At 39.8% G+C, this 17,133-nt stretch overlaps 1 protein-coding gene across 1 annotated transcript; it reads right to left on the bottom strand.

The window, feature by feature from the left end:
- Positions 1–12,809: 12,809 nt before the first annotated feature.
- Positions 12,810–13,757, bottom strand: LOC309564151 (C3a anaphylatoxin chemotactic receptor-like; the record flags this gene model as incomplete). Its single annotated transcript, XM_082268780.1, has 1 exon — positions 12,810–13,757. The coding sequence occupies one exon, from the start codon at positions 13,755–13,757 to the stop codon at positions 12,810–12,812; it is 948 nt and encodes a 315-aa protein (XP_082124906.1).
- Positions 13,758–17,133: the final 3,376 nt, after the last annotated feature.

The raw sequence follows: 17,133 nt of genomic DNA, 5'->3' as shown, positions 1-17,133 counted from the left end.
TTAACTTCTTACAAAATTTACACCACATACATCAACAAAGATCCAAGAAAATTCAGATACATGTGCAGATTGACTAACCAATACACAATTATGTTAAAACAAACAAATACTTACAGAGAGTCAAGTATTCATTCCCACAAATACAGGCCTGGGCTATGTGTCATTAGATATAATAGACAACACAGCCAAATCCCACTTCCCTCCTAAAAATAACAAAGGCATCCAAATTTTTAACATAAAGCATGTCCCACGCACAATATATTGGACCTGTTACCAGGCCAAATCTTCTCTCGTGTCTGAGTGTTTTTTTATAAGATACTGGAAACCACACACCCAGTAATGGTAACGCCCAGGAGAAAATGTAACTGCGTGTGTCCTGGAAGCAAAACAACATAAGTGCAAATGCTATTTCGAGGAGGATGTAAGAGGGATGATTTGCCAAGCTTTGGAGCATGCGTGGTTTATCCAAAAACACACTAAATCGTCTAAATGTTCGAGCATGCCCAGTTGAAATAAAATGGGAAATAGAAATCGAGAGAGAGAGAGAGAGAGAGAGTAGGGATGATCGAACGGTTCGGGTCGACCATCGGTTCGACCCGAACATTGGCTATTCGAGGTTTGGCCGAATTCCGAACTTTTTGCTGTAAAAGTTCGGAATTCGGCAACCAGAACCGGCCAAAATGCAATGGGATAGGAAATGGGCTTTAAAAGCCCGTGATTGGACCAGAACCATCAGTAAAAGCCAATTGAGGGGGCAGGAGAATGCTAGGAATGTGATTGGAGTGACTAGGGGGTCCAGAGGCCAATCATTAGTGAATACACCCCCCCCAGTATATAAGATAGCCCCCGCCAAATTCCTAGCATTGTAATACAGGGACATGGAAGAGAGTGGAAGCAGTTCTGTTACTTATGCTTCAAAGTGTCATTTAGCAATTTTTAGTGTGAGGAAAGGGATATCTAGTGTAGTTAGGGTACTATTTTCCACTATAGTTAGATTTAATAATCTAGTTTCTGTAGGGAAAGTGTTAAGTGTCAGGGGACGTAGTGTAGTGTAGGGTTACCTGACAGGGTGACTGCTATAGAGAAAAGATTGTTTCTCTTAGGGCACTTATAGAACAGCGATATGGCTTCTCGCCTGTCACCCTGCTTTTTGCTGCAGGCGTTTATAGGGCTTTTTTGCGGACATGTTTGGAGTCAGGCATGACATCTGAACTTCTGTGTAGGGGTATATATACACACACACATGTATGTATATATATACACATACACATATATAGGTGTGAAAGTAGCAGAAACCTATGCTTGCGCTAATGAAATAATTAACACCCATATGGCTTCTCTGCTATCACACCTATATGTGTGTATGTGTATAAATACATATAAGTGTGTGTGTATATATACCCCTATACAGAAGTTCAGATGTTTTGCCTGCCTCCAAAGACCCCAAAAAAATGCCCAAAAAAATGCCTGATGTAAAAAACACACCTGGGCGTTTTTGTAGCTGGCGTTTTTTTGGGCATTTTTTGGGCGTCTTTGGAGGCAGGCATAACATCTGAACTTCTGTGTAGGGGTATATATACACACACCCATGTATGTATATATACACATACACACATATAGGTGTGAAAGTAGCAGAAACCTATGCTTGCGCTAATGAAATAATTAACACCCATATGGCTTCTCTGCTATCACACCTATATGTGTGTATGTGTATAAATACATATAAGTGTGTGTGTATCTATACCCCTATACAGAAGTTCAGATGTTTTGCCTGCCTCCAAAGACCCACAAAAAATGCCCCAAAAAAACGCCTGCAACAACACACCTGGGCATTTTTTTTTGGCGCAGGCATTTTTTTGGGCATTTTTTGTGGGTCTTTGGAGGCAGGCAAAACATCTGAAATTCTGTATAGGTGTATATATACACACAACCTTATATGTATTTATACACATACACATATATAGGTGTGATAGGAGTGGAGACATATGCCTGTTAACCACTTTAGGACCGCTCACATTGCTGCTACTGCGGCAATGTGGCACGATCCCGTCCAGCGACGTAGAGCTACGTCGCTGGACTCCTCCCCCTGTAGGCGGCGCTCGCACGCCGCCGGAGGCGCGCTCCCGCTGTTTTCATTCACAGCGGGAGTCGGGCCAGGGGAGGAGCGGCGGCGATCGCCGCTGCTCTTCCCCGATCGTTGGGGAATCTAGTTTGGAGATCCGCCCGCCTGTGTAAACAGAGCGGGCGGACCTCCTCAGTGACAGGGAGTGACAGATCGGAGTGTTCAGCATAGCTCAACATCCGATCTGTCCCTGACTTACTCAGTCACCTCCCCCCACACACGTCAGTAAGCACTAGGCATACATTAACCCCTCCCTCTCCAATAAAATTAACCCCTTCCCTGTCAGTGTCATTTTTACAGTAACAGTGCATATATATATATATAGCACTGATTACTGCAGTAATGTCACTGGTAACCCCAAAAGTGTCAAAAATGTCAGTCCGATTTGTCCGCTGCAATGTCGCAGTCCCGCAAAAAAAATCGCAGATCGCCGCCATTACTCGTTAAAAAAAAAACACCAAAAATGACAGAAATCTTTCCCTTAGTTAGTAAACGCAATAACTTTTGCGCAAACCAATCAAAATACTCTTATTGTGATTTTTTAACAATCATAGGCAGCAGAAAACAAATTGGCCAAAAATTTAAAAAAAATTAGATTTTTACATTTTTTGGGGGGGGGAATTTCATATAAAAAAATGTTAAAAATATTGTTGTTTTTTCAAAATAAACGCTCTTTTTTTGTTTATAGCGCAAAAAGTAAAAATCGCACAGGTGATAAAATACCACCAAAAGAAAGCTCTGTTTGTGGGGAAAAAAAGGATGTAAATTTCACTTGGGCACGGCGTAGCACGAACGTGCGATTGTCAGTTAAATTCGCACTGTGCCGAATCGCAAAAAAGTGGCCTGGACGTAAGACAGCAAAATCCTCCGGTGGTAAAGTGGTTAATTATTTAATTAGCGCAAGCATAGGTTTCTGCTACTTTCACACCTATATGTGTGTATGTGTATAAATACATATAAGTGTGTGTGTATATATACCCCTATACAGAAGTTCAGATGTTTTGCCTGCCTCCAAAGACCCCGAAAAAATTCCCCAAAAAATGGCTGCTGCAAAAACACACCTGGGCGTTTTTGTAGCTGGTGTTTTTTTTGGGCATTTTTTGGGCGTCTTTGGAGGCAGGCATAACATCTGTACTTCTGTGTAGGGGTATATATACACACACACATGTATGTATATATACACATACACATATATAGGTGTGAAAGTAGCAGAAACCTATGCTTGCGCTAATGAAATAATTAACACCCATATGGCTTCTCTGCTATAACACCTATATGTGTGTATGTGTATAAATACATATAAGTGTGTGTGTACATATACCCCTATACAGAATTTCAGATGTTTTGCCTGCCTCCAAAGACCCACAAAAAATGCCCAAAAAAAACGCCTGCAACAGGCGCAGGCATTTTTTTGGGCATTTTTTGTGGGTCTTTGGAGGCAGGAAAAACATCTGAAATTCTGTATAGGGGTATATATACACACACTTATATGTATTTATACACATACACATATATAGGTGTGATAGGAGCGGAGACATATGCCTGTTAATTATTTCATTAGCGCAAACTTAGGTTTCTGCTACTTTCACACCTATATATGTGTATGTGTATAATAACTGTAAGAATATTTAATAATATCTCGCGCTTGTACTTCATTATGTCAGAATATTTATACTGCTCTGAATATAACAGTGTATATTTATGGTTAATAAGCAAAGATCTGTGAAAAAGGAGAATCTTCACTTATTTCCACAAATCAATATGTAGTGAATTCTTTTTAATTGATTAATTTATTTTTAAAAGCATATACCAATCTTAGTGAGTACAGTCTACAGTGTGGAATATATATAAAATATGTATTCTCAAGACATGTAATCACAATATATGATCAAACAGGAAGTGACACAAAGAAACAAATCTACATAAAATACTAACTTCAAGCAATCAATGCAATGTGATGTTTAGCTCAATAATGAAAGTGAAAGCAAAGTGAAAGCAAAATGAAAGCAATATTACCATTTCTCCAGGTATAGCATAAACCATAGGTATGTGTTCTATATAAGCAGACCACAATTGTCTGCGAATCGCCGAAAGTCACTTCACTGCAGATGGAGTGAGAATAAGCCATGCAAAACGGAAGACTTAAAATCGCAAATAATGCACTAAATCTGATATTAATAAAAATGCATAAAAACAAAAATCAGCTTTTTAGAGAAAAATCTACCATGGTTTATACGGCTGGAATTATTACCCTTAAATATGCAATATAAAACTTATAAGGAAGGAAATAAACAATATTGAATAAAATCAAATAACATAGCAAGGCATATTTACCACATTTAAGATGGCTGCTAGCTTCAAATGGTCGTTACCAGAGTCTTAAGATGGATGCCAGTGAGGGAGGAGTTTCGTTTGGCGTCCCTCAAAGTTTCAGATGAATGATGGAGCAAGATGGAGTATGTAAGGATGAGTATATCGAGGGATGTAGTAGTGTGTGTGATGTATGTGTATTGTATGTTGGGCAAATGTAATGTCTCCTATCTCTCATCTGGGTTGTTCTTTTATATGGTATGAACAAAGGGCTATAAAAATTACCATAAGTTAAACCCAGAGGGATGAAACATTATCCCCATTGGTTGGGATATTCTATACATTAACTGGTGAGGTCATAGACACACCTCTCCTGATAATTAACCCAATGTTTGTATAATAAAATTAAAGGATGATTTCTCTATGTTCAATATTAACCATAAAACACAACATAAAACTTTGTCCATACTCCCAGTACATACATAAAAGTCCATCTAATCTCCATCATTCACCCTAGCAAACAATGCCATTTCAATAATTATATTTTTAATACAATATAATATTTTTATATTGGAAATACCAAATTATCCCAAGACTGTATTTGGTATTTCGTCTAAAGAGGGCAGTATTATACCGTTCATTAGATTTTGTGTTTAACATACAATGGCCTACTATTAAAGATGACCTTTTTGACCTATGGCCAGTGAAAATCCATTACTTATTTGAATATGCCATAGGCTGTCAGACATTTAGTCTGGATTGGAAAATCTATTCCTTAGTCCATTCTAAAGCAACACTTATATAAACACTCCTACCACATGCCTTAAAATGAAGTAATTTAAGTGGAATTACTTTTACCTAAGTAAGATTTGTTATTTAGCAAAAAATATAAACCCAACATATGGTAGACAAACAATTTCTAAATATATATGTATATGCCTTACACAATATAATGACATAATTATGGCTAACATCTTCTCACACATTAAAATGTATCTAAAAAATATATATTCCAAATGAACCTATTGTTCATCTTTAAAATACAGACAATTAAGGAGACATCACCCCCTTAACATAGCGTCAGGCTGAGTGAGTCTTATCTAAAAGAACGTCAGTTTTCCACTTATTTATGCCCAAAAGAAAACAATAACATCTGCTGAAAGTATAATAAGACCCTATTGTAAGAGAAATTTTGCAAGAGGACATATATGAACTTTCTTTCACCTTAAAAAAAATGGAAACTATACTGTTCAGAATCTTATATGCATAATATGGAATATACATGGCTTTTTAAATCCATTTTTTTTCTATTATTATTTTAATCACCCCCAATAATCCTGACAATACATATAAGTGTGTGTGTATATATACCCCTATACAGAATTTCAGATGTTTTGCCTGCCTCCAAAGACCCACAAAAAATGCCCAAAAAAATGCCTGCGCCAAAAAAAAAATGCCCAGGTGTGTTGTTGCAGGCATTTTTTTGGGCATTTTTTGTGAGTCTTTGGAGGCAGGCAAAACATCTGAACTTCTGTATAGGGGTATATATATATACACACACACTTATATGTATTTATACACATACACACATATAGGTGTTATAGCAGAGAAGCCATATGGGTGTTAATTATTTCATTAGCGCAAGCATAGGTTTCTGCTTTTTTCACACCTATATATGTGTATGTGTATATATACATACATGTGTGTGTGTATATATACCCCTACACAGAAGTTCTGATGTTATGCCTGCCTCCAAAGTCCCCCAAAAAATGCCCAAAATGCCCAAAAAAACCCCGCTTGCTACAAGGTGTGAAAATAGCGGAGCCATATCCCTGTTCTATATTAATTCTAATACAAACAAACTTTTTTTTCTGGTTCTGGACATGCTACAGTGCTGAAAATTCACAGGTACACTTTTTAGACCCATCAGACACTAAATCCAAAGAAATCTCATTTTTTTTCAATAATTTTTTCAATAATTGGCTCTCTATCAAAAATGACAATTTTTAAGAACTTTTTTTTGTGTGATTAATAGTCCCTGGGGCATGACCCAGAACCCTAGGTACTTTTTATGGGCATTTATTGGGTTTTAGGGCTTCAAAATGGTGTTTTTTGATCACCGAAGTTTGGGTCCCATTGATTTCAATGGGGTTCTGAAATCCGGGCCGAACTTTCGGGAAGTTCGGGTGTTCTGGTCGAACCGAACTTTTGAAAAGTTCGATCATCCCTAAGAGAGAGAGACATAATAAAAATATATATATATATGTATGTATGTATGTATGTATGTATGTATGTGTATATATGTGAATTATAAATGTTTTTTAGGGATTACAAAACACTATTTCTAATGTTTATATAGAGGTATACATACATATATATATATACAAATACATGATATATACATATATATATATATATATATATATATATATATATATATATATATATATATATGTAGGTATATATATATATATATATATATATATATATAGAGAGAGAGATAGAAAGAGAGACATATATATTTATATAGTTATATATATTTTTTGTTTAACCACCTCCCACCCGGGCCATTGTACATATACGGCCGGGTGGGAGTCTCGTCTTTCTGATCGGACGTTCCGGAACGTCCTTCAGAAGGAGAGAGATTGCGCCGCTGCGGGCACGTGCAGTGGCGCGATCTCGATGTGCCTGTGTTCCTAGGACACAGGACTTATTGCCCATTACCCCTGGATCCCGATGTCACTGTAAATCCACTCACTGTTGTGATGTTGTTGTGAGGCTGTTGTGAGGTTGTTCAATTGTGGGGGGGGGGGACCTAGTTTGAAAATGTCCTACTTTGCCTCTGAATTCCCCCTTTCTTCTGCCTCTCTGATAACGCCCTTGGAAATGCACGCTGACAGGCTGTTTTCCTTTCAGCAGATCAAAACAGCCAGCCGCATTTTTTTTCATATTATGGCTTTATGCTTATGCTTTTGGACTATCTAGACCATCCACCTCCATATATATTATATATCTACAACTTCTTTCATTTTACTCACTGTCTCTATGTCTTGTTTTAGGTATATATGATGAGTTGACAGAAATCTTTTTCTATATTCCTTTAATGCCTTTTCCCATTTCTTAAAACAAGTTTTCATATACTTTTCATCCCAATCACCGGGGGGATAATTGTATTTTGGGTGAAGCCCCACCATCCATTTAACCTCCTCCCAGTCTCCTTCATTGCGAGGACCTATAACGCTGAGCTGCGTAATTCCCAATTGCAGACCGCGCTCATATATGTTCGCCCAAAATGGATCAGTGACTTATCCCACAGGTGCCTGATACAAAGAGTAACGGTGTGGGTCTGGTCTCCAGCTCACCATCCGGATCCTTTCCCAAATCGTTACCCATGAGTTTTCAATGAAATCTAAAATAAGTTCTATATATTCCTTCAAACAATAGCACAATGCGGGTTATAAATAGCAGCAGCAGCAGTTGTATAATTAGAGTTATGTTAATGGTAAGCTTGAGCAGGCACAATAACATAAATCCTTTGAAATACTCATACAATGCGTCTAGAATTTCTTTGACAATGTGGGCATCACAATCTATGGGTTTGATAAGAAGTGTTTACAAATTCCACTATCTGTACCATTCAACCAATGTAGATCAAATCTTACTGTATAGTTGTGTTTCACAATTGATTCACTCCACAGACAATCCAAGTAAGTTGGAAACAAACATATACATTTCGATATATTAGTTTCACTTACTGTGCGTATATACCTTTTCCCTTTATATCTTATACCTTATTTAACCTTTTCCTTGTACTTTACATAGATTCCTTGAGTGATCCTTTAACTCAATAAGCTCTGCCAACATCAAACAAGACTAGCTCTACATTTGAAAAAGTCCCTGCCAACATATGAGGCATGTTGCTATAAACACCGTCCCCTGCCACACACGCTGCGTGTCTCCCGGAGTACGCCCCTCCTGAAAACCTACAGAACACAGAGCACTATCTCGTGTCCGTCACAGCCTTGTGAACATCTAAACTAACCTGCCAACCACTAACCTGCCAACAACTAATATTACTTTAGTACCGGGCTCACTGCATCCAGGAAAGCAACATTTCAACCAGCATAAAAATGGGAGAAATTATTACTCACCTGGATAGTCAGTGCCCCGCCGTCTGGTACCATCTGTAGGGTTCCTTAGTTCGGGTGCACCCTTGGTTTGTTCTGTGGGTGAATCTTCCGCTAGCCGGGCAAACCAATAATGACCAAAACACACTGATGGGTTCAAAATGATTGTGTCTTTATTTCTGACATCGTAAACAATTTATAGCCTTAAACCACAAAATTTCCCTATACCTCCCAAAACCTCCCCTTAGCTTAACACCCTCCCAACACCCCATTGCCCAATCAATTAACGAGTTTACTAAATCTACCAAGTTACATGTATGGTTGAGTAAAGTACAAGTATATAGAAAAACCATGTCACATTTGTGACTCAAACAATAGCTAGAAATATAACACATCTACCACAAGGCAACTGTCTTCTTCTTATCTCAGTATATGTGGCCCATATGTTGGCAGGTGTCTGTACATTTGCAGACGAGTTCTGCAACTTAGATGTACATTTGTGGTCACATAACATCTGCAGAAACATCTCTCATTACTTAAAAAGATTATAGCAGTAATTTTCCTATTCACTATCAACTATTAATTATTGCTGCATAAAAGATTCATTCAAGCTGTATAAATGCAAATATAGGCTATGTGTATATTGTAGCTGATATATAGGATATATATTGGCAATATCCTCTCATTATATATGGAACATCTCTATAGCTTTGCATATCTTAATCTCAAACAGAACTTGCAAAACTAGACATCCAACATCTGTTATAGACGCTAATCTCCTAACCATAAGCTATAGCAGGTGTGAAATTATGCCTTGCATATCAGCAGAAACTAATGTTTGAAATAATAAGTAAAAGACATATATTCTCTAAAACATTTTCAAGATATAAAGGGCAACTCTAACCTTCAACATAAACTGATATGTCATTACACTAAACTGAACATTCCAAGATGCACAAATTTCCCTTACAATTCTATTTCACTAATATTATATACTATGTGATATATTCATTTGCACATGCATTATTTATTAGCACATGCACTTTTTAATGTGCGACTTAGTGAATATTGTTTTTGAATGGGAATCACTTTGCATTTTTAGTTATTTCCTTTGAAGCTGCAGCAATACATTTATATTTCACTTTATTTGAAATTTTGTTGAACTCACTGGAAATTGTAAGTTCGACATATATTCAGAGCGCAAGAGCTTTCACTTTACATCTTTATTGATTTATTTATATTTTATGAACTTTCCAAATCACTTATTTATGGATGTATTTATTACACTTCACTTTATATGAATTTTGAACTTTATATTTATTTGTTGTTTATGTTTGTAGTTATATTATGTATTTTATTGAATTCATGAGTTCACATTATTTATTATTTGGCAGTGCAACACATTTGTTTTAGTGATCTTCTTTGTATTATTGTGTGTAGATACAGTGAGTGCCGCTGTCATTTGTTGATATCATTTTTTGTGATTTCTGTCATTGACACTTTAGCACAGGATATTTCCCCCTTTTTTGTTATATGTACACATGGAGGAGTGATTTGGCAGGGCCGGTGGTAAGAGAATATGAGCTGGAGGGAGCTTTTGGAGGAGAGGGGACTTGTGCTAGAAGGGGGGGGGGGTTGTATTTGAAACCCCCCCTCACTCCCACCTTCTAGCACAAATCCTTTCACCTCCTAAAGAGCCCCCCTTCACTTATCTGCCCCTCTACCTTCTAGAACAAGTCCACTCCCCTCCCAAAACATCCCCAGCATATATCTGACCCCCCCACATCCCTCCTTCTAACACAAGTTCTCTCTAATCCCTAAAGCACCCCCCCCCCCACCAGCATATATCTGACCCCCCGCATCCCTCCTTCTAGCACAAGTCCTCTCCCCTCCCAGATCACTTCCAGCACAAATCTAACCCCCCCCCACCCCACACCTCCTTCTAGCACAAATTCTCTCTAAACCCTAAAGCACCTCCCCCAGCATATATCTGACCCCCACATCCCTCCTTCTAGCACAAGTCCTCTCCCCTCCCAGATCACTTCCAGCACAAATCTACCCCCCCCCCACACCACCATCTAGCACATGTTCTCTCTAATCCCTAAAGCACCCCCCCCCCCCCCAGCATATATCCAAAGCCTGGGTTTTGTTTAACCATGGCCTTTAAGCCCCTCCCAATGTAAGATTCGACCACATCCACTTTTTGTCACAGTGCACATAGTGCACCGCAGGTCTCTGCCTCCCTCAAATGTCCCTCATTCTCAAATCTGAAAGTTGGGAGGTATGCATTAGGGGACTTAACCACTTCTAGACCGGGCCTTTTTCATTAAACTTGTTGTTTACAAGTTAAAATCAGGTTTTTTTTTGTGAGAAAACTACTACATTATATATATTTTTTTTTTTTAGCAGAGACCCTAGGGAATAAAATGGAGATCATTGCAACATTTTTTATCACACTGTATTTAAGCTTGCGGTCTTACAAACGCAATTTTTTGGGAAAATACACTTTTTTGAATATAAAAATAAGAAAGCAGTAAAGTTAGCCTGATGTTTTTCTATAAAGTGAAAGGTAATTTTACGCCAAGTAAATAGATACCCACGCTCGTGGAATGGCGACAAACATTGGTAATTTAAAATCCCCATAGGCGACACTTTAAAAATGTCTAGGGCTCAGAATATTGCTCTCACTCTAACGATTGCGGCGATACCTCATATGCGTGGTTTGAACACCGTTTACATATGTGGACGCAACTTGCGTATGTGTTCACTTCTGCGCGTGAGCTAACGGGAACGCAACGCTTTAATTTTTTTTCCTATATATTTTATCTTTTATTTTTTATTTTTACACTGTCCTTTAAAAAAAAATGTCATCACTTTTATTCCTATTATAATGAATGTAAACATCCCTTGTAATAGAAATCAGCAGGACAGGTCCTCTTCAATGTGAGATCTGGGATCAAAAAGACCTCACACCTCACATCTACACTAAAAAAAGAAAAAAAAACAAAAGTCATTTTTTTCAATGATGAAAAAAAAAATGGGCTCTTTAAAACTGTTGCTAGGAAGTGACGTATGACGTCGCTCCAGTCCTCCAAGGCCATAGAGTGGAGTGGGGGCCATCTTGCCCTTACTGGACTTCCTGCCTAGGAGGGGAAAGGACCGGATTGTTTTTCCCACAACCGACGGGTCTGGAAACCGAGAGGCAGCAGGGGGAGGGGCACCTCTCACACCGCCCATAAAGGTGATCCCGCAGTGAATCCGCCTCTGGGACCACCTTTATGTTAAAGGGGACCGCCCGCCGTTTAAAAAAATACCGGGGTTATGGCTGCTATCTGCTATCTGCTGCCATAACCCCGGTATTTAACATCAAAGTACCGACATAAATACACAGGGGGCGGTACAGAAATGGTTTAAAGGAATTTTTCACTTTTCTTGTTTTCGCTTTAACCACTTCTAGACTGGAGGGATTTACCCCCTTAATGACCAGGCCATTTTTAGCGATTTGGCACTGCGTTACGTTAACTGACAATTGCGTGGTCATGCGACGCTGTACCCAAATAAAATTACTGTCCTTTTTTTCCCCACAAACACATCTTTCTTTCAGTGGTATTTGATCCCCTGTGTGATTTTTATTTTTTTTGCGCTATAAACAAAAAAAGAGCGGCAATTCTGAAAAGAAAAATATATATATTTTTTACTTTCTGTTATATAACATTCCCAATAAAAAAAAAAAATTAAATATTAAATGTATTCATCATTTTTGGCCAATTTGTTTTCTGCTACATATTTTTGGTAGACAAAAACCCAATAAGCGTATTTTAATGGATTTGTGCAGAAGTTATCGCGTCTACAAACTAGGGGAAAGATTTATGGCATTTTTATTTATTTATTCTTTTACTAGCAATGGTGGTTATCAGTGATTTTTTTTTTTTTAAGCGGGACTGCAACATTGCGGCGGACAGATTGGACCCCTAACTGAGATTTTTGACACTTTTGGGGGGACCAGTGACATTACTACAGTAATCAGTGCTAAAAATATGCACTGTCACTGTACTAATGACACTGGCAGGGAAGAGGTTAACACCAGGGGAGATCAAAGCATTAAATGTGTCCCTAGGGGGTGCTTTCTAACACAAAGTCAATAAGCACTGGGCTATGATGGCATGTGACTTATTCAGGACATTCAGTTTGGCCACCCTAACACCCTAGCTCGCTAATAAAGCAAAACTTCTACAAATCCGTCTCACACATTAGAGCGGGAGGCTTTCCTCTGTGGTGCGCTCGTTCTCATTGGATGGTGGGGATAATAAATTCTCCCTAAATATATTTTGTACGATCTCCCCAATAGACTGTCTCAGCCTTTCCTTCATATCTTTCCCCATGAAGACGTAGAGTATTGGGTTGATGCAACTATTGAAGAAGGCCAGAGGATGTAAGAGAAGGAACAGGATGTACAGTACCTTATTTTTAGTGTATAGCAGGGTTACTCCTAAGATGTGGAGGGGGGCCCAGGTGATGAAAAACACGATAATAATAATTATTGCCATCTTGATGGTTTTTCTTCCTACTTCAGAAAATCTGATATTTTGTGCTTTAAAAACCAGATGAATGTAACAGATACAAATGATAATAAGAGGGATCAGAAATCCGAAAATTGCATAAGTAAGAATGATTGGCTCTATCATGTGAGGGTCTGAATAACATTCAGTCCTGTTCTCAGAGGTGTCATATGTTCTGTAGATGGGGTCAGGAAGACACATCGTGGAGGACAACATCCAAATAGCCAAGCATATCATCCACGCCATTTTGACTCTTCGGTGATTTCGGGCCCACACGGGACGGACAACCAGAATCCATCGGTCAACGCTGATAGCCACCAGGGTGAAGACACTGGCAAACATGTTAAGGAAGAAGATGAAGAATAACATCTTGCAGAGGACAGGACCGTACAGCCAGTCAGGGTAGAAGACCTGCGCTATAAAGATTGGAAGACACAAGCAGCACATGATATCGGCCAGAGCAAGGTTCCCAAACCAAATGGTGGTCACGGTCCGCTTCATCTTCACTCCAGTAACCCAAAGCACCAGAGCATTGCCGGGGACACCCACGAGAGCAGTGATAGATAAAACCAGGGCGAAGAACAAATGCACAGGGCTGTAAATCCTGGTTGGTTCCATTTCACTGCTGACATTGGACATCTTGTTTACCTGTAAAGACATCAAGAGTTACTTCATCTGTCTGATAATTATTCAATTCCATATTATTGTAAGGAAAATAATGTAACTTCTAGTATAAAAAATGTGTGTGTGTATATATATATATATATATATATATATATATATATATATAAACACACACACACAGACTATATTATCAAAAGTATTGGGACGCCTACCTTTACACACACATGAAGTTTAATGGCATCCCAGTCTTAGTCTGTAGGGTTCAATATTGGGTTGGCCCACCCTTTGCAGCTATAACAGCTTCATCTCTTCTGGGAAGGCTGTCCACAAGGTTTAGGAGTGTGTCTATGGGAATTTTTTGATCATTCTTCCAGAAGAGCAATTGTGACAGTGGCGGCTGGTGTATTTGGGGTGCAGGGGCGCAGCCTTCCCATCCATGAATCCAGCCCCCTAATCTACATGCCGGGCGCCAGACCCATGGAGTTCAATGGGGCTTTTTTTTTTCTTTTTTTAACCATATGACTTGAGCCAGAGGCTCTCACAGGCTAAAAAAAAGGGCCCACCCAGTTGTATGACAATAGCGAATGAAAATTGTCACACAGATCTTCCTCCTGACCAATCAGCAAACGGGTTTTGAGACCCGTTTCCCGATTGGCCGAAAGGAGAAGCCATGCCATTGGGCATGGAGGAGGAGGGAGGAGACGCAGAAGATGGGGAAGAAGCCAAAGCAGCCCCCGCCTGCTGCTGCTGCATCCAGGCAGGGTGAGTGAGGATTTTTCTTCCTATTCTCTCTTAGTGTGTACCCCCTTAAGGCTGCGTTCACACATAGGCGTTCTGATCTGTGGGCGGAATAGCCACCATTCAGCCCACAATTTCAAATCGCGCTGTTAAATGTCAAATCGCACATCAGTGTGTTCAGGTCCCATTAATTTCAATGGCACCTAAAGATGCGGTGCAATTCTGCCGCAATTGTTGCAAAACAAACCACGCTGCAATCGCACTGCCGTTGCGCAACCCAAATCGCGAGACGTATGGGGCAACATGCGACTCGCGACACGCAATTTGATTTGCCTAATTGCAGCGTGCCAATCGCGGCAGAACTGCTCTGCGTTTTTGGGTGCCATTGAAATGAATGGAAACTGAACACGCTGATGTGAGATTTTATATTTTAACACCCTGTTTTGAAATCACCGGCAGAATCACGACAATTCCCCCCACAATTCAAAACTCCTATCTGTGAATGAAGCCTCAATCAAATCATGAATTGATAAGTCCACCCTTTGCCTTTCAGCATCAATTTTTCCCGGTACATTTGCAGACAGTTAAAAAATCTTTTCAAATGTATTAAAAATAAAAAAGGAAAAAATACCATGTACATAAGTATTCACACCCTTTGCACAATACTTTGGTGAAGCAATTTTAGCACCAATTACAGCCTCAAGTCTTTTTGAGTATGATGCTACAAGCTTGGCACTCCTATTTTTGGGCAGTTTCTCCCATTCTTCTTTGCAGGGCCTCTCAAGCTCCATCGGGTTGGATGGGGAGCGTCGGTGCACAGCCATTTTCAGATCTCTCCAGAGATGTTCAATCGGGTTCAAGTCTGGGCTCTGGCTGGGCCACTCAAGGACATTCACAGAGTTGTCCCGTAGCCACTCCTTTGTTATCTTGGCTGTGTGCTTAGGGTCGTTGTCCTGTTGAAAGAAAAACCTCCGCCCCAGTCTGAAGTCCAGCGCGATCTGGAGCAGGTTTACATCAAGGATGTCTCTGTACATTGCTGCATTCATCTTTCCCTCCATCCTGACTAGTCTCCCAGTTCCTGCTGCTGAAAAACATACCCACAGCATGATGCTGCCTCCGCCATGCTTCACTGTAGGTATGGTATTGGCTAGGTGATGAGCGGTACCTGGTTTCCTCCAGACATGACGCTTGACATTCAGGCCATAGAGTTCAATCTTTGTTTCATCAGACCATAGAATTCTATTTCTCATGGTCTGAGAGTCCTTCAGGTGCCTTTTGGCAAACTCCAGGTGGGCTGTCATGTGACTTTTACTGAGGAGGGGCTTCCGTCTGGCCACTCTACCATACAGGCCTGTTTGGTGGAGTTCTGCAGAGATGGTTGTTCTTATGGAAGGTTCTCCACTCTCCACAGAGAAAAGCTGGAGATCTGTCAGAGTGACCATCGGATTCTTGGTCACCTCCCTGACTAAGGCCCTTCTGCCCCGATCACTCCGTTTGGCCAGACGGCCCGATCTACGAGGTGTCCTGGTGGTTCCAAACTTCTTCCATTTATGGATGATGGAGGCCACTGTGCTCATTGGGACCTTCAATGCTGCAGAAATCTTTCTGTACCCTTCCCCAGATCTGTGCCTCCATACAATCCTGTCTCAGGGGGTCTACAGACAATTCCTTGGACTTAATGGCTTGGTTTGTGCTCTGACATACACTGTTAACTGTGAGACCATAAACAGGTTTTTGCCTTTCCAAATTATGTCCAATCAACTGAATTTACCACAGGTGGACTCCAATCAAGATGTAGAAACATCTCAAGGATGATTAGTGGAAACAGGATGCACCTGAGCCCAATTTTGAGTGTCATAGCAAAGGGTGCGAATAGTTATGTACATGGCAAAGGGTATGAATACTTATGTACATGGGATTTTTTTGTTTTTTATTTTTAATAATCTTGCAAAGATTTCAAACACATGGTTATTATGGGGGATTGTTTGTAGAATTTTGAGGAAAATAATGAATTTAATACATTTTGGGATTAGTGGAACGGAAAGTGGAGAGTTGTGAAACCTTTCCGGATGCTCTGTATACAAGACAGTTGCTAATAATCAACACGATATTATGTATGTTAAAATTCTTTGATAATTAAATAAAAAAACTTTGTAGTAGGAATGAAAGTGGCTGAGGAAAATCCATGCTCATCTACCAGTAAAAGGGTAAGTTCTCCTTTTCATGAAGACAATGGTAAGATGAACTAACTCCAAATATCCTGACCACCCCTCTGGTCCCCACTGTACATAGTGACTGTGGTGTCCTGTGCTGCTGGTCCATACACCCCAATACACAGCCCCTAAGTGAGTATTCATCATAACACTCACAATGGCAAGTGCTCATTGGTCAGCGCAGCCACGTGATTGTGCTGACCAATGGGAACCGTGTCTGAGGCTCCGTCTTCCAGTAAGGTATCCAAGAACAAAGAAGTGCTTCTCATGGGTCAGCACAGGGATCACAGGGAAGACTGATTTATTTCAATGTATTTCCCCCACTATCTCCCTCTCTAAATCTCTCTTCCTCCCTCCCCCATACAGTAACTTCTATCCAAAACCTTCTTGTCTGGAGGGTTCCAAAAACAGAAATCTTATTATCACTTGATAGTCCAGCA

This window comes from Pelophylax lessonae (assembly GCF_965119305.1).
Source record: "Pelophylax lessonae genome assembly, chromosome: 9".
NCBI lineage: Eukaryota > Metazoa > Chordata > Amphibia > Anura > Ranidae > Pelophylax > Pelophylax lessonae.
This window is presented reverse-complemented; position numbering and strand designations above follow the sequence as displayed.